This window comes from Symphodus melops (genome assembly GCF_947650265.1).
Source record: "Symphodus melops genome assembly, chromosome: 1".
In the NCBI taxonomy this organism is placed as follows: Eukaryota; Metazoa; Chordata; class Actinopteri; order Labriformes; family Labridae; genus Symphodus; species Symphodus melops.
This window is the reverse complement of record NC_136691.1, coordinates 13,059,166-13,079,570: the sequence shown is the minus strand read 5'-3', so window position 1 is coordinate 13,079,570 and position 20,405 is coordinate 13,059,166. Positions and strand designations below refer to the sequence as shown.

The following is a 20,405-nucleotide window of genomic DNA, read 5'->3' as shown; positions in this document are numbered from 1 at the left end:
GATGAAATAAAACTCCTGTTCATAATCCTCCACAAAAAGAGGAGGTGGTCTGCGAGATAAAAAAAAATGACAAGAGGAGTTCTATAGTATATAATAAGGTTATTGATTATACTAACTGACCACTAACTGAAAAGGTTAACCAGCCTCAGAGATTAGAGCAACAAACCATTACAGACGCAGCAGCGGGTCACTCTCTTTTACACTTCTCATCTGATACTTTACAGAAAGACTGACATAAAAAGGATCAATATTTTCAGATTCACAACACTGGAACTTATCTCCAGAAATATATTTACTTAACAGTTGAGTGCTTGTTTAAACTTTTGGGCAGAAGAATTTAGGAGATAAATCTCAGCTACTTTGCGCTAACAGGATTTGCATTCAAGTTGTCAGTTGTCATCAGAAATATAAATAATGTATTCAGTCCAGAAATAATATTAGGTGAAGCAATTGACTAACTATGGGTCTCTAAATAAAAATAAAAATAAATCATAATAAAGTTACAAAGTAGACAGGCATCATGGAGTTGGTGTCTTTATTGTTAAAGAGGACATATTATAGCCCTTTCACCTCTTCAAACAGTCCCCTGTGCTCAAAATGAAACATCTGTGCTGTGCTTTGGTCCAAATATAACATGAATGAAGCAGCAAAGGAGGATTGTGACCCTTTAGAAACAAGCTCACACAGAACGCTCTGTTTTGGTGTGTGTCTCTTTAAATGCATGAGACCCCCCCCGCGATTTCCAGGTAGACATCACTCCTCTGTTGAGACAATAAAAATGACGGACCTGTGCAAACATTTGCTCTAGGCTCGGATTGAATTCAATGTGTGGCGAAACCAGGGGAGGGGATTTCTTCACCACAATCCAACTTGTGATGTCACAAACTGAGAAAATTTGAAACATGTTTCATTTCTCTCTGTGTGGTAAGACTTATGCTAACAACATAAAAAAGACTGGATCGATTTATTTCCAATTTTCTAGGTCGATAGACACTTAGGTATATCTTCAAAAACTTGGTAAAAGTGGATTTTTTATAATATGTCCCCTTTAAACAAACAACCGTGCTGATCAAGGTCTATGTGTAATGACGAAGGAGGAATCGTTTGTAAATTCAGACCATCAATATTGAGGCTGCAGGAAAATAAGAAATATTTAACCTTTAAATCTAAAGTGAAGATCTATGTTAAACAAATAATTAAACAAGCAATTAGGGCACCTGTAGAATTATACTGTTGTGTTTTTCGTATTGGACCCCCTTGAAAACGAGATGGATCATCTCAAGGGGCTATCTATCAAATAAACAGAATATGTACCATTTAAAAAGATAACACTGGGTTTTAATTGCTCTGAATGCCACGAAGGAAAAGTGCAGAACCATTTTAACCGTTACCAGCAAAATCTAAAAAGGGTATTATTGTTGTTGCCCTTTAATAATGGATGTGAAAAAAAAGCCTTTTCTGCCCGATGCCTAACAAGGAGACAACTGATTTTGTATTCTTAAGGGGAGATGATAGATTTTATCAACCAATTATGTCAGAACTATCTTTGCTATAAAAATCAAAATTATAATAATAGGCGCCAGCTTCATGTGGAAAATATATGATGCCAAGTGATGTGCATGTAATGACAGTCATATAAATATGAACTTACCTGTACCACAAGTAGTGCAAGATCAACCGAAATGGTCCTGTCAGAAATGCATCACAGTTAATTAACATAGAAAGATCTCGTTTCACAAAGAGTGTAAACAGAACACATTAATCTTTTATGCTTCTTACAGTGTTTGTGTTGTTTAATATGAAGCAAGGCAAGATATTTATACAGCACATCTTAGAAACAAAGCAATTCAAAGTGCTTCACACAAGTAACACTAAGCTTACTTTTACAGAATCTGGTGAGACTATTCTGTCCAAAGCCTTCACTTTATGCTGGTTGAAGCAAACATAAAGCCATTCTTTAAGTCTTGCACATTAGATCTCTTAATTGAAACGTTTACACAAAATATCTGAAAGAAAAAACTGTCAGATGCTGAATGATGGTGAATCAAAGGGGGCCCTTCAGCCATGCACAGTAGAAGAAAGGACTTACCAGTCACTGCTTTTGCAATAAGTGAGGTGTTGTGCTCCTTGTTGCCGCGCAACTGTAAAGGTTAGAAGGCTAAACGTGAGCTTACAGTTCGCTGATTTTCTCCAACATCAGTATGCTTTGTAATCAATATACTTTAAACACAGAGTGTCAATGCCAACATTTCTAAGGAAAGCCAGCGTAACTTTAGTGAGTCTTGCAGCCACGCATTTCTGTGCTGCAGAACTGGCGCAAAATGATGAATGTTGTCTTATACATATTATTTAAGTACCCATTCAACAAATACGCTGCAAATGCATTTAAACACATCTCTTGATATGTTATCAGCAGGTCTGGTGGATGTGTAACATGCAGTGTATCAGCATGTTTGTGCTACGTGGCTTTGAGCGGCTGACACATGCAGCATCTGACTACACTTCACTTTCGTGCTGTATTGTTTTCAACACGATCGCACTCAAATGTGAAACAGCATAATGGAATACTTTCTAACCTGCGTGTCCGTCTCTGGCGGCCATTCAGAAATCACAAGTAAGTCGTATAAAATGTTTTCATCTTCGCCTTCAATCAGGCTTTCTTCGGCCATATTTACTTCCAACAGCTGTCAAAAGTCTACTACGGCGAGTAGCAGAGGACAAAATATAAAGTGCGGCATCGCGTTTGAAAACTGCGGCTCAGCGCACCTGAAAAGCAATGTCGTGGGTCCACATTACAAACTATAATATCCTAGAAATGTTTATATAAACTTACCTCTCATGTAAACTATGTTAGTAATTTTAAACACAATTACATTTTTACAAAAAACTACCCGGAACCAATGACATGACGCTGCTTCACCGGTCCGCGAAAAGAGTTGTACAGTCCCAAACATCTGAACACGTTACATCCGGTTGTGTTGGTACCTCCGCAGCAGCGATAATGGCAGCGTTTTCTGGTAAGAAGGACTTTTAAAAGGGAGACTCTTTAATGTGAACTAATTTTACTTAACCCTAAAGATTTAAAAGTTTAATGCGAGTCCTAAATAATTAAGTTTGTGTCTTACTCTGCAGAAATGGGGGTAATGCCTGAAATTGCGCAGGCTGTGGAGGAGATGGACTGGCTGTGAGTTCCTGCTTTTATTTCATTAAATCTGTTTTGTGGTATCTGTTTGTGTAGGTTCTCGTTTGCTGTTGCTGTAAGCTTAAAAACGAATCTCAATTGTGTAAATAACTGTAATTGCAGGTTACCTACTGACATCCAGGCAGAGTCTATTCCTCTTATTCTTGGTGGAGGAGATGTGCTCATGGTAGGTTAAACCCCTCTTCTTGTACACAAAAAAAAAAGACAAAATCAGAGGAAGTTTTACATGTCGTTTTCACTTTTTATAGGCAGCAGAAACTGGCAGTGGCAAGACAGGAGTAAGTACATGACAGTGAAGCTGTTTTAATGTCAACTACACCTCTGCAGTTGATATTTAAGGTTCAAATGAGTCCTTTCAGTTCAGATCCAGAGACATAAAAGACTAACTCTTCGTCTTTCTCAGGCCTTCAGTATTCCAGTGATCCAGATTGTGTATGAGACCCTGAAGGACCAGCAGGAGGGCAAAAGGGGAAGAGCCTCCATCAAGACTGGTGGAGCCGGTAAGACCACTTTAATATTATCAAATCATTTTGTTGTTATCTTTTTGTTTGAAATGCTTACCTTTCAGAACTTTGTACCGAGCTCTCTTGTCTCATAGACATTGTCAGGGCTAGTATCATAATAGTGTATGCATTATAAAACAAACAATCTGTCTGACCTGCTTTTTGTGTCTTTACTTTCCAAACAGTTTTCAACAACTGGCAGATGAATCCTTATGACCGCAGCACAGCCTTTGGTAAGCTATTTTCCTCAAATGTACACATGTATGCTTCTGTTATACATATTCCAGCTTTGTGAATCCTCTTCTCAATATGGCTTTTTTTTGTTTTTACCTGTATAGCAATTGGTCCAGATGGCATGTGCTGCCAGAGCAGAGAGTTTAAAGAGTGGCACGGCTGTCGATCTACAAAAGGTGTCAGCAAAGGTTTGTAAAGTACTTCGAATAAATGAAACCTTTTTTTGCCACAAGGAGCATTTACCTTGCACCAAAAACATTCAAACAAGAATGTCAAGCCAGCAGGACAGCACATAATAAACATGAAACAGAATGATTTATGATGGTTAAATGTTATGGGTATTATTAAGCACCAAGTTTAAACAGTATTTTCAGAGTCTGTTAAACAGCTTAATGTTCTTCTGATGGCTCTTTTAGTTCACATCTTGGAGATCTGTACCTACACCCTGTGTCCAGATCGGTCATATGAGAAATGCTGCACATTTGTTGCCCAGTTATCCTGCTACCTAGTTCAATAACACCATCCCATTTTACTTTTAACATGTTTGAGATTTTTTTTTAAAAAGTAAAAAAAAGTTCAAGGCATCAACGGTTTTTTACATTCTGTTCTTCTCTCTCTGTGTCCAGGAAAGTATTACTATGAGGTCACCTGCCATGACCAGGGACTGTGTCGCATCGGCTGGTCCACCAGTCAGGCAGCGCTGGACTTGGGTACGTTCATCCACTCTTTAGGCTCCATGCTGCAGAGCGTACATTAAAAAGCAGTCACACTGCACTGACAATTCAATCCCAAACTCGTTCTATCTGAACAGGCACTGATAAGTATGGATTCGGTTTTGGTGGGACTGGAAAAAAATCCAACAACAAGCAGTTTGACAGCTATGGAGAGGTAATACTGACCGAATGGCCAGGTTCTTTAGATATGTATTCACTTTGTAGGATGTTTTTTTAAACATGTTGCTTTATTTTGCCTCTTTGCAGGAGTTTACCATGCATGACACTATTGGATGCTACCTGGATCTAGAAAAGGACCAGATATCCTTCTCTAAAAATGGTGCTTCCTCCATAGTTGTGATGCTTTTCAACATGATTATCTAAAATATGTGTAATTGGTTGAAAACAGCAGAGTTTCACATGCTTCTTTTGTGATCCAGGTAATGACCTGGGTGTGGCGTTTGACATCCCTCAACATGTGAAGAATCAGCCTTTCTTTGCTTCCTGTGTGCTTAAGGTATGTTATTATAAATAAAGGTAGAAAACAACATTAACAGGTGCTAGACTAACACTTCACTGGTTTCTCTTTTTTATTTTGTGTGCCACCCAGAATGCAGAGCTGAAGTTTAACTTTGGAGGAGAAGCATTTAAACATCCCCCAAAGACTGGATTTGTTGCTCTGGATCAGGCACCCGAGGGACACACAGTGAAATCTTCTCAGACGGGTGCGTGAATGCAACACAAAGGACAAAGGACACAAAATCCAAAGGATTCTGTTCATGGGTTTGCTATCAAACTCACAATCACATAGAGATGTTAATGGTTGGACTGTTAAGGCCTCATTGGTCGCACATTTTGGATAAAAAATTGAATAAAAGCTTCAGTAAAAACAAAAGCAAAAAAAAAAACACTTATCACGGTTTCTTTCAGCACTAAACATCCGTGTTGTGCTCTGTGTTTGTTTAGGCAGCGCCAAAGTGACTCAGGTGAAAGCAGCATCCAACGCACCCAAAGCTCTGATCATCGAGCCATCCAAAGAGCTGGCTGAGCAAACACTCAACAATGTCAGGCACTTTAGGAAATTTGTTGATAACCCCAAACTGAGGTACGACTGTATGGATGTGAAGAAAATAAGTCAATAAACTATGATCTACACAAACAACTAATGTTTGCACAACGATATTAAACCAAAACCTCAAAGTGTCATGAAGTGTTATTTGAGCTAAAAGTTCCAGTAAGTTTGTACGTCCTGTTTTTCACCAGTAGGTGGAGTCAGTGTTCAATTGAATGTGGATGCATATTCAGTGTTTGTCATTCTGTTGCTACAGGGACCTTCTGGTGATTGGTGGTGTGGCTGCCAAAGAGCAGTTGGCTGCTCTGGAGCAGGGGGTACGTGTTGTGTCTCTGAATACACTTTGAATGAAGTTTCCCCCCCCCCCCATTCCATTTATCCTCTGCCTGCGTGTTTTGTTTATTTGTTTCTTCTTTTCATTAAGATCGACATTGTTGTGGGAACACCCGGCAGACTGGACGATCTCATCTCCACTGGGAAACTAAGCCTGTCCCAAATCCGCTTCCTTGTCCTGGATGAGTGTGTAAGTACAACACATGAAGAGCACTGTAATAAAGGACAGGCGTCTCTGAAGTCACTAACCGTTTCGTCTGGGTTCTGTGTCCCTACAGGACGGGCTCCTGTCTGCAGGTTATACTGACTTCATCAACAGGATCCATAACCAAATCCCTCAGGTCACCTCTGACGGCAAAAGACTGCAGGTAACACATGACATGAGCTGCCATTGTGACATTAAACATTTGAGACCCACATTTATGCACGCTGTAAAAAAACGCAATAAACTCACCCAGATAACCCATACTGCCACCAAAGTAGTCGGTCTGGACTCACCAAATCTAATCAAATTAAACAACAAGGCCATCACACATCACAAGCGCAACATCCCCGGACATTACCCACCCACTCAATCGCTACTACTTCTCACTCCTACCCTCTGGTAGGAGGTACCGTACCATAAAATACTATAAAGCCCGCTCTAGCAGAAACCTAATCCCCTCAGTCATCCAGGTAGTCAACAAAGCAACACCTCACAGATGAATGTATGCAACTGTATGTACTCCAAATTTAATGTGTATGCCCCCCCCTCCACCCCACCCAACCACAATGTCTGATGTGTATGTCTCTGTCTAAACAACCTTTCTGAATGTTTACCATGAGAATCTATGGAACTCTGAAAAACAGCTAATAAACTAACTAGACCCCTTTTTAAAAACAGTTCTATCGGATAAACGCTTTACTTGCGGTTGCAGTTGCTGAGTACACATTTCATATGTGAAGAACAAATTGGTTCGATGAACATTGCATTTGCAACAATGCTTTTGGCGCAGTAAGCAAAACAATCAGCAGCACATTAGAGAAAACAGTTGTTTTTTTTGTTGTTTTTTTTTCAGTTATATGGGGGCAGTTAGACTGAACTCCATCCATTGCGTCATTGCTAAATAGACAATATCTTCTCTTCCAGGTGATTGTTTGTTCTGCCACTCTGCATTCATTTGATGTGAAGAAGCTGTCTGAGCGAATCATGCACTTTCCCACCTGGGTGGACCTGAAGGGGGAGGACTCTGTGCCTGAAACAGTCCACCATGTGGTAGTGCCTGTTAATCCAAAAAGCGACCGCCTCTGGGAGCGTTTGGGCAAGAACCACATCCGGGTAAGTTTCTCATGTGAGGTCAAGGACACACGTCTAATTAAAAAGGGGAAGCAGGTGAGAAGATATCTGTGACTTCTTTCTTTTCTTTTTTTCTTTCTTTGATCATTTCTCAAACCAAAGTTTAGTGTCCAAGTGTTTGTTGATGTAATGTTCATTTTGACCACAAGAGGCTGCAGTGCACCACCATCCTTCCTGATCTGAAAAAGGACAGCGCTCAAACTTTTTTCACCAACCCTTTTTCTTCTCTTTAACTTCTTGTGGGGGGTTTTTTCCAACTCGCACAGCTTTTTTATTTCTTAAAAACATTTCCTCTTTTTGAACGATGCAAAAAAAAAAGAAAAGAAGAAGTAGCTTAGAAATATGATCCATTTAAGTCTAAAGGGAGAAAAAAAAAATATGATTTAAGATCTGACTTAGGTTATGTGTCGCAAGAATTATCTTCTTTCTCGCTTGCCTCTCAGGACTCCTGCAGATTTTGTATAGAAACACAACTTTTAGGATATATGATTAACATTTTGACATACTCTCTACTTTAATTTGTCTTTGGAAAGACTGATGAAGTCCATGCCAAAGATAACACCAGACCTGGAGCCAATTCTTCTGGTAAGAGCCCGGTTTGGATCTTTTGATTTTATCCTTTAAGTTCTTCAAAGAGATGTTTCTTTTTCTTATTTTATTTTATTAACAAAGAAGCATAAAGGCAAAATTGTGTTTATGCATATTTTAGAGATGTGGTCTGAGGCCATCAAGCTTCTGAAGGGCGAGTACGCAGTGAGGGCCATCAAAGAGCACAAGATGGACCAGGCCATCATCTTCTGTCGCACCAAGATCGACTGTGACAACATGGAACAGTACTTCATTCAGCAAGGAGGAGGTAGGAAGCCCAACTGGGATTTTACTTTTATCACTGAAGAGGAGTTTAAATACGGAGATCAACATGAACTAGATCAGCTTGATTTGATAAATGTATAATCGTCCGTGATTGTTCTGTCCACCTTAGGTCCGGACAGTAAAGACCACCAGTTGTCCTGTGTTTGTCTCCATGGTGATCGCAAGCCACATGAGCGGAAGAATAACCTGGAGCGTTTCAAGGTAAATAGTTTTAGACAATTCTTTTTTTTTTTTTTTTTTTTTTTTTATGAAGTGCAATTTGTCTATTGGAGTGTAAATATATGTTTGTGTTCTTAGAGGAAAGAAGTGAGGCTCCTGATCTGCACAGATGTTGCTGCCAGAGGAATTGACATCCACGGAGTTCCTTATGGTGAAGCTAATGGATTCTTCTACAAAAACACCTACTCAGATGATTAAAAAAAAAAATACCAGCTCATCGCCGAAGTGTATTCCTTCAATGAGATTGTAAACTTTCACTTTTTTTTTTCCTCCAGTGATCAACGTCACACTCCCTGATGAGAAGCAAAACTACGTCCATCGCATCGGAAGAGTCGGAAGAGCAGAGAGGTCAAAACAAACAATCCTACTTAAAAAATAAAAAAAATGAGAGAAAGTGAAACTATGATTTTCTTTTATCATAATTTTGTCTAAAAAATAATCTTTTGACTTTCATAAATGTTATTATATTTCTCCACATTGTGATTCAGCTTTCAGACAACAGCTGACTTTATTTACCTGTACGCTTACTGTCATACCCTTTCTTTATAACTTACAGAATGGGACTGGCCATCTCCCTGGTTGCTATGGAGAAGGAGAAGGTAAGAGTTAATAGACATGCAATCATGATTCATTTGGACATGAATGAGGTGGAATAAAAATGTTTTGCACATGTGCAGGTTTGGTACCACGTTTGTGCAAACAGAGGCAGGGGCTGCTACAACACCCGGCTGAAGGAGGACGGCGGTTGCACCATCTGGTACAACGAAAAAGAGGTGACCGGAAATGCAGATGTAAAGTTAATGGAGTTATACGAAATGTGAAGGACAGCAACTACATTTTGCTGATTCAAACGGGTCACTGACTCTGTAAGAGGGCTTTTTAATTAATCTGATAAGCAGCAAGATGCTTCGTCATCCTGGCAGAAAAAAACAGCTCCTCCAGGTTCTGGGAGTTTGTCTAAACAATAATCCTGTCATTTCATTTTAACAGAACTGAAACTCACATTCGCACTTTTCTGCCCCAATCACATTGTGACATAAATAAGAACTGCTTTTACGAGATTTTAATTTCTAATTGTGTTTTTTTAATTCATTTTCCTCCAAATACAGCTCTTATCTGATATTGAGGAGCATCTCAAGTGCACCATCACCCAGTGTGAACCTGACATCAAAGTACCTGTGGATGATTTCGACGGAAAGGTCTCTTATGGTCAGCGTAAGGCATTGGGAGGTAAGTTGCACAAAGAGGCAGATCAATGAATAACATTTTTAAAGGAATATTAACCAGCTTTATGTGTTTCATTGTTGATGTGACGCAACAGTTTGTCGCCATGGTTGAATGCAAAGTTATTTGGAAATAGGTTGATATCCGTTAACATGGCGATAATCAGCCGATACAGATGCTCGGTAGATGAGTTCATCCAACCCTATTATATGATATATATTGACTGCTTTTACATGAAGTTAGCCACTAAAAAAAACCCAACTCTGTTCTCGTCTAGGTGGTAACTACAAGGGTCACGTGGATGTTCTGGCCCCAACAGTCAAGGAGCTGGCGAGCCTGGAGAGAGAAGCCCAAAGTTCCTTCCTCCACCTGGGATACATGCCAAACCAGCTTTTCAGAGCCTTCTAAAAGAATAAACTTATCATCTCTGTAGGCTGCTAAGACAGGAGACAGAAAAATAAAGCATTTTCAAACCTTCTGCTGAGATGTAAACAAAGAAAATATACAAAATGACTTCATTTGATTTGGTATAAAAACTTAGGAGAAGTTGGTATCCAGAAGATAATCACACTACTGATATCTTTGTTGTCCTGTTATTCTTTTCAAAATAAAATGTTGGGGCCTAATTTGTACTTTTGATGAAGAAAGCTTGGAAGCAGTCAGTAACTTAAACTTGTTAAGACTGTTTAACTTATTGTAAGGACTTCCTCTTAAATGTTTTCACTTCAGAGCATGAAACAGTATTCACTGACATGCAAAGTTTATTTCTTTTGTTTCCAACCCTAACCCTATTAATAGGATTGAAATTAATATTTAAGTTTACCTATGAAGTTATTGGCTGAAATGTTATTGTATATAAGTGGGCTGATTTCTTTTTCTGAAATAAACTTTAGTAGCATCTTCACTGTTTTTTATTGTATTGTTGTATTGAAGAGTACAACTTTAAGCTGACTTAAATTGAGCAGCATCACAGTGGCTTTACATGTCAAACTAGTGGATGTATTAAAGTAAAATGGATAAATGTTTAATGTGGTTAAGTGGATTGAGTTCACTACTCAAATTCTACATGAAGTCAAACTACAAATTAGACTGTATGTCTTATTAAGGTAATCATTTTTTAATATGTCATTGATATTGCAGAGGGTGTTTGATCCAACCAAACCAAAGGTTGATACAAAGAAATACAAGCGATTAAGTCTAATAAATGTGGAAAATAAATCAATACATATCTTACTGCCATTGTTAAATAACTTGAAGTACTTTTATTTTATTTTTTTCTAATATTTGTTTTCATATAGGCTATAAAAAAAACCTTAGTGTTGCTCCGAAACTCTCAGACATTTCTAAAAAGTCTGAAGGAAAAAATAATGAGTAGCCTACTCAAAGTTTTATTGGCTGTGGTTATTTCATTTGTTGTTTGCTAAATTATAGATATACGGCCTACTTACAAAAAACTGAAAGGAACGATGACTGAATAATAACAGTATCTAACGAGACTTGAATATTGTAGGGCAGATAAGTTAGGAAAACGGTCTTTTAGAGTCGGATTCAAACGCCTCAGACTTTGACAACAGTATTTGAGCATATTGGAAAAGAAGAAGAAGCTTAGATGTGTTGTTTCCTTTTAGTCAAAAGTTTTTTCTTCTTCTTCTTTGTTAGCCTATTTTACCCCATGCTTGATAGAGGCATTTAAAACGAAACATAACTTAAAACTAAGATTGGAGACAATTACCAAGTATGACTCAATAGGGATCATATTGTCCGTGTTTCGCTCAAAGCTTTGTCTATCGCAAGACCTTATTTTGAAGGAAATCCCCGGAAGTCAAGTGTGTAGCTCTTGTATCTTGACTCTCCTGACGAGCCCCAGTCCACACCTACTACAGGGCTGCTGGATCAGACCCTCCCTCTTTAGTAGCTCAATTTGCCAGCCTGGATATTGTCGGACGAACACTGCTGCTGTACCGCAACAGGTAAATAATAATGCAATTCCCCAAATGACAGAACAAAGTGTAACAGAAGAGTATTTCGCTTTGACCTTGGGCTATTTGTTAAGTGAGTACGGGATATACTGTTTGATTTAATCCTAAATTTAATAGACAGTGTACCGTATTAATAATATGGGCTTTCCGGGCTGCAGTATGTCCGTAGTGTCTTTGTCCATTAAGATTTTGTGTGAATCCTTTCTGACACCTGTCACTGAACCCTGAGTGCAAACCTTTTCATGCACGCTCCTAAAGCTGATGTTTTGTATATTTCAATATGTTTAAATGCATTTCAATATAACCCTACATTAAACAGCTCTAGGTTAAAGGTTTTTTTTAAAGGGCAGTCGTCCACGTATCTCTTTACATATAGGCCTATACATTAGTGACCATTTTGAATGTGTTTTTTTGTCTGGTGGGATGAATGCTGGAAACAACCAGTGTTTCTTCTCTTTTTAGAGTAGGCACATCCTATCCCATTGCACTACAATGCGAAATAATCTGCAATGGATTTATTGTTTTATCCCAGGAAAAAAAATAATGCGAATTAACCATTCAAAAAAAACAATCAAGTTACTGGAAAATTCATCCAAGGGTCTTCCATATGTTGAGTAAAAGAAAGCTCCATGTTATTTGTGGACCCCTCCACAGTGTCTGATGACAGCCTTACTCAACCCAGCACACAGTGACCTTAATGCAGTTAGTAATATTTCATCATATTCTGTGTAGGATGTCTGCTTGAAGGCTTCGAGGTGATTTAAATAGACCTTTTTATAGAATGGAAAAAATATCACGTGAAACATGTTATTTTTGTTTGTCAGGTGGAATATCTGTCAGACAGCTTTAAAGACATAAACAGGTGTTTAGCTTGCATAACATGAGTGCTGTTTTCCCTTCCACAATATGATTATTGGGCAAGGTTAAAGTTTATCCATGCTCCTGTTCATTCACCGCAGATTCTAATTATAGAGATTGCTTAAAGTGTGTGTGTGTGTGTGTGTGTGTGTGTGTGTGTGTGTGTGTGTGTGTGTGTGTGTGTCTCTCCTGCTGCTCTCAGTGAAAACAGAAAATCGTGTGTTTCTTTGCTGAAGTGACAAAGTCCGTCCTACGACATCTGGTCTGGTCTCAGCAACTACTGTTTCACATCCACCTGCCAAATACAAATAACAGGCATTGCATAATGCACACATGCACATAAAAAAGACATCCAAACATAAAACCATTGTTTTTTTGTTTGTTTTTTTACTTCTTTTTGGAGCCTTTTATTTTTCTATTGTAGAGACAGGACAGAGGATAAAGTTTCAAAATCGAAATCAGAGAGAGTGAGGAAAAAGAGCCGCAGGTTGGATTCAAACCTGGGACGCTCACTTCAAGGACTATACAGCCTCTGTGCATGGGGTGCACGGACTAACAACCACTAGTGCCCTAACTAACATGCATTGATTGTTGAGTTGAAAGTAGAAGGTAAAAGAGCAACTTGGTTCTCTTTTATATGACACTCCTTACAGTGTGAATGAGAGTGCTGTAAAGAGGGTTTTTTGTGGCTTTATGCTTGAGATCTTGTGCCAAAAGGAAGTAAAGGAGGTTTTCATGATTCATTGCTCAAGCTGACCTATAAATGTTTCAGAATAGTGAATATAAGAAAGCTTCCCTGCTTTTCACCTGCAGCCTAACACAGGAAAATCTGTGTGTGACTGCGCTCTTGTGAATCAGGCAGAAAACACAAGCACACACACACACACACATGCACACAGGCCTCTTTCTTCCCCTGGCTTTGCAAAGCTTCCTGGGCTGTGTCTGCTAGAACAGGGTCGCTCTCTGTGTGAGGAGTGTGTGTCGGTCACACTCCTTACACAGGCCGACGTATTGATACGCACATCCGACCCGGGCTGATGCGGGGCAAACACAGGTGTCAATCAGCATGCAGGGCACAGTCAAAGCTTCTTTGATTCCATTTCTCCATTGATGCAGTGGGTCAGCATATCACTGGTGGAATAAGTGTCTCTCACTGTTTACCTAACCAACAACTTAGTGTGTCTGTGGTGTTTGGCTTTGTCTTCTGCAACACAGGCCAATGAGAGTGAAAGTTCCTGTCATTTTTTGTCAAGTTGTCAAGTTCATCAGCACTCTGAGCTTCTCATTGTGTCACATAACCTGCTTCCAATCTCTCTCTCTACAACCCAGCAATCATCACAACATCCAGGCCTGAGCTGTAAGGTGAAACAAATCACAAAAACACCCTCATCCTAAAACAGGCCTATACGTTTTGTTTTTGTCTTTTGTTTTTTTCATATGCTCCAACAGGAAGTTGAGGAAGCAAATTGAGAAATGTATAGTTGTGAGCCTCGGAAGGTGCTCTCCTTGTGTTGTTTCTGTGTTGTTATCATCCAGGATGTGTCCTGTTTGAAGAGAGGAGGCTCTCTAGCACAGCCAATAGAAGATACTGTTTGAAAACGCACACACACACACACACACACACAGACCTCAGGGTACAGTGTGTTTGTCTATAAGGGTGGATGAACATTTACTAATAGCCTACCGTCTTAGAAAATGTTTGCATTAAGGATTGTTTGTACACATTAAGCTGAATGGCTTAGTAAGAGTTTTATTTTGTGTGATACAGTCCAGCAGAGAAGTTGAAACAGCAGAACATTTGAAAAAATCCTCTTGGTCCTTGTTCCCATCCCGTTCTTGTACAGAGTGAATACATTCACCCATAGTCGAAGGTACACTAAGTATTAGTTTCTGGAATGTTGTCTCTTTTGTTTTATCCATGTGCATGTCCCCCCCCCCCCCCCCCCCCCCCCGTGATCAATTAGAAGATCTTCCCTCCCACTACCTCTGTCGTCGTTCTTGTTTGTTCTGCTGCCACAAGAAGGATCTCTGAAGTCAAATGCCTGGCAGAGAAATACAAATAAAGCTATTTCCTGGGTGGTATCCAATTCCAGTGTTGGAGTTATTCCCTCTAATAAGTGATTGTGTTGACATTTTTAATTAATGTAGGGCTCTTTGGATGCCATTGTTTTAAGTGTACTTCCAAATGTTTTCAACATACAAATAAAGCCCTAGTCCTATTCTGTGTCAGGCAGTCTGCGGGATAGACTGATGGATACTTATATGAGTGGTAGTCGGAGGCATAGAACCACAGTGCAGTTATTCTAGTTGTTCATATTCTTCCTCATAGACTTATTATTTTAAACTTGGAATATTACCAGTGTGTGTGTGTGTGTGTGTGTGTGTGTGTGTGTGTGTGTGTGTGTGTGTGTGTGTGTGTGTGTGTGTGTGTGTGTGTGTGTGTGTGTGTGTGTGTGTGTGTGTGTGTGTGTGTGTGTGTGTGTGTGTGTGTGTGTGTGTGTGTGTGTGTGTGTGTGTGTGTGTGTGTGTTGTGTGTGTTGTGTGTGTGTGTGCGTGTGTGTATGTGTGTGTCTGTGTTTGTTGGTCATATTGTGTGTGCGCACATATTTCGACGCATGCAACCGTGAGCGGTTCATTGCTCTTAAGTAATTGGCAGTGTCGGCATGTGAAGGGGAATGATTTATTCCACAACAACCACAGTGTCCCCTCCAGGAATTCACACGGAAAGAAGGAGGCTTGATGATGGAGCAAAAGTGTAACAAGAGCAGAAGGAGAGGAGGGGATGCACGCTGGAGTAAGGGAGGAGAATAAGAAAATAGCCGAGCCGAGGTGGAAGAGAGAGAACGAAGGGTGAAGTGAGCTAGAAAAGTGTGAAGGGAGGGTTCGGTGAAAGCAGAGAGGGGTTGATAGAGTTAGACAGCGATGCACAGTGAAAGCTTGCTTGTTCGCTCTGAGCTTCGGGATAGATGGAAGAAACAAGAAGAGAAGGAAGGGAGATCTGAGAGGACATGTGATGGATAGAATCTGAAAAAAAAGAATTTGCTTGAACACTGCATGAACAGTGAAGGCGGTTTAAGTTGCAAAGAAGCAACATTTTACATTTGAAGATGAAGAAAGATCCAGGATGAGAGGAGTGCATTATCAGAGCAAGAAGAGTGGGGGAAAAAAACGACCCAGCAAAGCAAATGAAATGAAAAAAAAAAGAAACAAAGTAAAAGCCATGGAGCCCTTTCTACTTCAGGTTTTTGCGTGGCAGAGTGTGCTCTGCATGAGTGTGGAGTCTACAAGCGATCATGCAGGGCTCATTTTCCAATTTACCCATTAGAGCTCACCTGTCCCCTCTACCTCCTGGGACTCAGACACAGACCCCACAGAGGAATCTCATCAGGTGGGCTGGGCTCCCTGCAGGCCAAAGAACTGTGAACGCTAACAGCACTCAATACAGATCTTTATGTGTAAGTGGGACGCAACCTGAAGAAACAAACTTGTGAAAATGCTGTGCCTCTTAAGGGACAAATAATATATTGTTGTTGTAATTTGAAAAGTAGATATTAGGAGAACGAGGCAAGTTTCCAATAGGTAAATAATTCTCACTCATTCTCATTCAAATATTTGAACCCATTCTCTGTATACGTTTTCCTTGTTTATAATAGGAGTTTTGGTTCCAGATAAGATACATATCCATGATCCTATATTCATTCATGATCATATTCATTAAGTGCTTTATTTAATGAGGTATACATTTCTTTTTCTTTCTTTTTCACAAAAACATGGTATTCCTATTTAGATCAAATATTCTTGTCCCTCTCTATATTTATATTAAGATGAATATTTTATTTTACCAGCAGGGACCATGCCTTATTAATAGAAATTGCACCAAAAGCTAAATGTCAAACATATTTACTCTGCAGAAAGAAATAAAGATTTGGCTCGCTGGCTCTAGCCGCCATCTGTGATCTGAGCGGACAATGATAAATGCCTCCTTCCTTCAGGACCACCGTCAATTTCCCTGTCTGTCTTTTTCCTTCTTCTTTCTGTTTTCATCGTCTGTATCTCTGCTCTTCTTTCTTTACGCCTTATCTTCTCTCTCTCTCTCTCTCTTTTCTTGCCTCGCTCTTTCCCTCTCTGTCATCCCCCCCCCCCTCCTCTGTCCTCCCTCACCACGCTAGCTGTTCAGTGTGCCATCCTTGCTTTGTTAAAACGGAGATGGGATTTTTTTATTGCTCTTGGGCTGCATGTAGATCCGTTCATTCTCCTTGTATTTGACACAGGCGCGCTCGGGTTCCTCACTTATACAGTACGCGCTGCTCCTTGACACACACACACACGCACACACACACAATCCCACTCTCATCTCCCACTCTCTCTCTTTTTCTGCAGATGTCTGAGAGCAAACCAGCTGAGTAGAGGACTCCCCTCTCTGCCCAAGCTCTACACCTGCAGCCATGAATGGTAAGAACAATCCATTTTTTTCCCCCCATACGGGCTTGTGTGTGTGTTTGCTCTTGATGTGATTGTCTTCTGGAAGCAAATGTGCTTTTATTGGAGGGAAAGTAAGTTGAAGAGAAAAAATGAGGGAGAAAGCAAAAGAAAGAAAAAAAAATGTATATAGAGAGATGAACCATAAGCAGCAGTTCTGTCGTGCCATCTTTAAACTTTCCCTCTGGTCATCATCCTGCCAGACTGAGAGGTGTTTAGAATGCTCTTAAGCTCGTTTTTTTTTTTTTTTTTTTTACGTGTGACTTTAAATTGAACCCTCAAATCATGTAAATGCTATATTAATGTGTGTTCAGAAAAGTGATCAGTCTTTGGCTGAACGTGCCTTTGATACCTTAAGACTTGCCAGTTATGTGTTGTATTCTTCAATGAATATCTGCAATTATTTTGTATTAAATAGTAAGCAAATGATTCACTGTTTTCACAGCCCGGGTCGGATTTGGTTCACAGTTTTGTGTGTCTGTGTTTTAACTGTCCTCGCTCTCGAAAATGTTGCATCTATTTTGTCCTTGGTATGGACAGAGTTGCACAGCAGTGTGTGTATGTTTGTGTAATCCTCTTGTTTCCAGCCTTTGATCTGTTGCCGCTGCCTCGGGGCCTCGTGGGGAAATGCCTCCGAGAAAGTCTGTGTGTTTGTGTTTGTGTGTTTTCGTGTGTCTGTTGGTGCATCTTTTCTAGATGACTAATCCTGCAGTTCAACCAAGTGGCAAACCCCACAGCTTGACAACGCTATCTGCATTCCTTTTATTAAGCATAAAGAAAATGAAAGTGTGAGAGAAAGTCATTCAGAAACACTTCATCAGTGTGTGATGAGTTTCTTTATGGAAACCGTATGTATGCGCTTTCATTGCACTCATGAACTCTGCTTTGGAATGAGGTAATTGTAAAGTCATTAGTGTGTGAACTTCCGAAATAGTGGGACTCTGTCAGAGAAGGAGAGGATTGTGTGTGTGTGCAGTGTGTGTGCATTATTCAGTGTGAGGTGTGCGGAGACTATATATCAGTGACATATATCTGTAACATCCTTCCCAGCTGATGTTTGATATGTAAATAGTTATGAAAGCAGTGATGTGGTTTCCCCAAGCAGCCCTGAGCTAATTGTCTGGAGGTTTGACTCAAGAGGCCAGCATCTCCTGAAGACTGAACAGCACCAAGACAACAGCACACAGGCTGACAAATTAAAAGTAATACCACAGAAGGGAGAAAGTCTTTGTGTTTCAGAAGAGGAACTGTGGTAAAGTCGGTGTACATTCTGCACAAGCAGAGACAAGTAATGGTTGTTGGAGCTATTCCATGAGTGTATAATGAAGGTTTTCTCTGTTGTTGGAGTGATAGATTATCTTTATAATGGCAAGGGCCAAGAGATCTTACCTTCATTTTATTATCATCTTACATGACAAGTTGTACAGTGTACAGTGGTGGACTGGAAGAGTCAAAATGTTCAAAGAAATAGACGAGAGACAAGAAGACTGGATCTAGATAAGATATTATTGACAAGATAGAGGAAAACAGACAGTTATTTCATTCCCATGCTAACATAGTCGAGGGAACATTTTGCAGCTCCCAAAAACAGACAAAAACACAAGTCACAAACAAACGGTTAATTGAAAAGGTGAACACTGACGATTTAACTTTATCCATTCAGACAAACATACAAGTCTCAAAATGATCTGTGAAGCTGCATTCTGGTTAGCACCAGAAGCTGCACACGAAACTATTCAACAATTGAGGGAATTAGCCTTTTCCACTTTTTTCAAGTAAGATCATCTTTTCCACTTAATATATAACGATAGGAAATGGAATATCTTATCTTATTACTATAAGGGCAGTAAAGCTGCTGTAGGCCTTTAAGTGTTCACCAACTACTCCTACTACAGACTACCTCTGTGCAGAATTTGAAAAGCAGACAAAAACATATATGGAAATTAGTATAATTATACAAAAAAGCATCAAATGTTTTAAAAAAAATAATTCAGACAAAAATACAAGTGTCTAAATGTTGTGTTGTGTTGCTCGTACGCTACTGTTTGTCCATTCAAGAATGCTAGTTAGCAATAGATTTCAAAAGCTACAATTACAAATGAAACAATTTGAAATTAAAAAGGAGCACATTTTCTTTCTCGTTGATAATAACATAACAATTGAATTGTAGCAATCTTCTGTAATCATCATCTACAGCCAGGCTAGCTAAGACAGCTGGCTAAGCTCTTTAGCATCAAGGCTTGGAGCGGTAGCCACTGCCCAAGAAAATGAGAAAATAACTAACGTAGGGTCTTAAAGGACAAATACAACAACACACAAAATCTTAAAAGCACACATATTGTTGTTTTATATTATATTTTGAATAACCAAACAAATGAATTATAATGTTGTAAATGGTGCTTTTAAAGGTAGCGTACCCTTAGGCAGAAGGCTGGCTGTTTCTCTGGAAGTTTTGAGCAACGAAGCTAACAATACTTGGACTCAAGCCTCATATTACCATAAACGCTAGGTTAGGGTTTAGGGTAAGTTTAAAAAGCATGTTCTTTTCCTACAACCATGGACTTCATGAGGCTAGTTTTCAGTCCAAGATTTCAAACCTAGTTTAAAATACGGTACTCAAAAAGACTAAATGATTAGTGCTACAAATGTGCATATCTTACACCTCTGTATTGGGTGTTTCCAACACAAAAGTCAAGCCAAGACAGCTATGGACACTTCTTTATAAGAAGCTATACAGTGCCCCACTCACTCACAGAGCATTCAGGCCTTACTATAAAAACACCAAATTAACTGATAGGCCTGTTGATGTGACCATGCTAGCATCATGTCCCAGTGGCACTGTGCTAAATGTCGCCTCTGTTTCTCACTTACAATGGCGTCTAAATGAGGTCTGTCAAAGCCAAGGAAACAATGTGAAAAATACTCACATCTCTGTGTGAGATTAATTACTTTCACCCATTTTTTATGGCAGCATTTCGCTGGCAATGGCAAAAAGTAGGCCAGGGCACTGCAAGCTGCTCTGTGAGAAAGCATTTACCTGAACAGGTGTAGCTATGGTTGTTTAAGGTAGGGTGAGGTAGATTGCATTTTTCATTTTTTCATGTTTTCATTTTCAGCTAATCGATCGCTATCTGAGCCAAACATTTGGCAGTTTTTGATAAAATGTGTTCATTGATTGGTGAAAGTTGTTCAATTCCAAACTTTAGATTTCACATTTTATATTCTGGTTCCATAAAATGGTCTGCAGTGCTGTAGCTTTGTGTCTTCCTTCAGGGATTTGTGTATAATATCTGTGTGCTGTGGTCGACAGGATTCAGTCCTGTGTTTGGGTTAGCTTCAGGGAGGAGGTTCCATCATGGGCAGGCTGGTATTTCCTGAAG

The 20,405-nt window shown here is 39.6% G+C and overlaps 2 protein-coding genes across 4 annotated transcripts in view; both read left to right on the top strand.

Annotated features, from left to right (window-relative positions):
• The first annotated feature begins 2,753 nt into the window (after positions 1-2,753).
• Positions 2,754-10,609, top strand: ddx1 (DEAD (Asp-Glu-Ala-Asp) box helicase 1). The gene is made up of 26 exons (XM_079344637.1): positions 2,754-3,017; positions 3,133-3,184; positions 3,305-3,368; positions 3,451-3,480; positions 3,606-3,702; positions 3,891-3,938; positions 4,044-4,127; positions 4,566-4,649; positions 4,751-4,827; positions 4,920-4,992; positions 5,093-5,169; positions 5,263-5,377; positions 5,619-5,757; positions 5,981-6,041; positions 6,149-6,247; positions 6,336-6,425; positions 7,187-7,375; positions 7,927-7,978; positions 8,103-8,249; positions 8,376-8,467; positions 8,564-8,636; positions 8,761-8,833; positions 9,042-9,084; positions 9,163-9,258; positions 9,595-9,715; positions 9,987-10,609. The coding sequence occupies exons 1-26, from the start codon at positions 2,906-2,908 to the stop codon at positions 10,115-10,117; spliced, it is 2,319 nt and encodes a 772-aa protein (XP_079200763.1). The 5' UTR covers positions 2,754-2,905; the 3' UTR covers positions 10,118-10,609.
• Positions 10,610-11,534: 925 nt separating this feature from the next.
• itsn2a (intersectin 2a) overlaps positions 11,535-20,405 on the top strand; it is a 35,079-nt gene continuing 26,208 nt past the window's right edge. For all 3 annotated transcript variants that reach the window (XM_079351579.1, XM_079351578.1, XM_079351577.1), the window contains exons 1-2: positions 11,535-11,679; positions 16,927-16,998. In XM_079351579.1, coding sequence (XP_079207705.1) covers positions 16,992-16,998 — 7 coding nt within the window. In that variant the 5' untranslated portion in view covers positions 11,535-11,679; positions 16,927-16,991. The remainder of the gene's footprint in view (positions 11,680-16,926; positions 16,999-20,405) is intronic.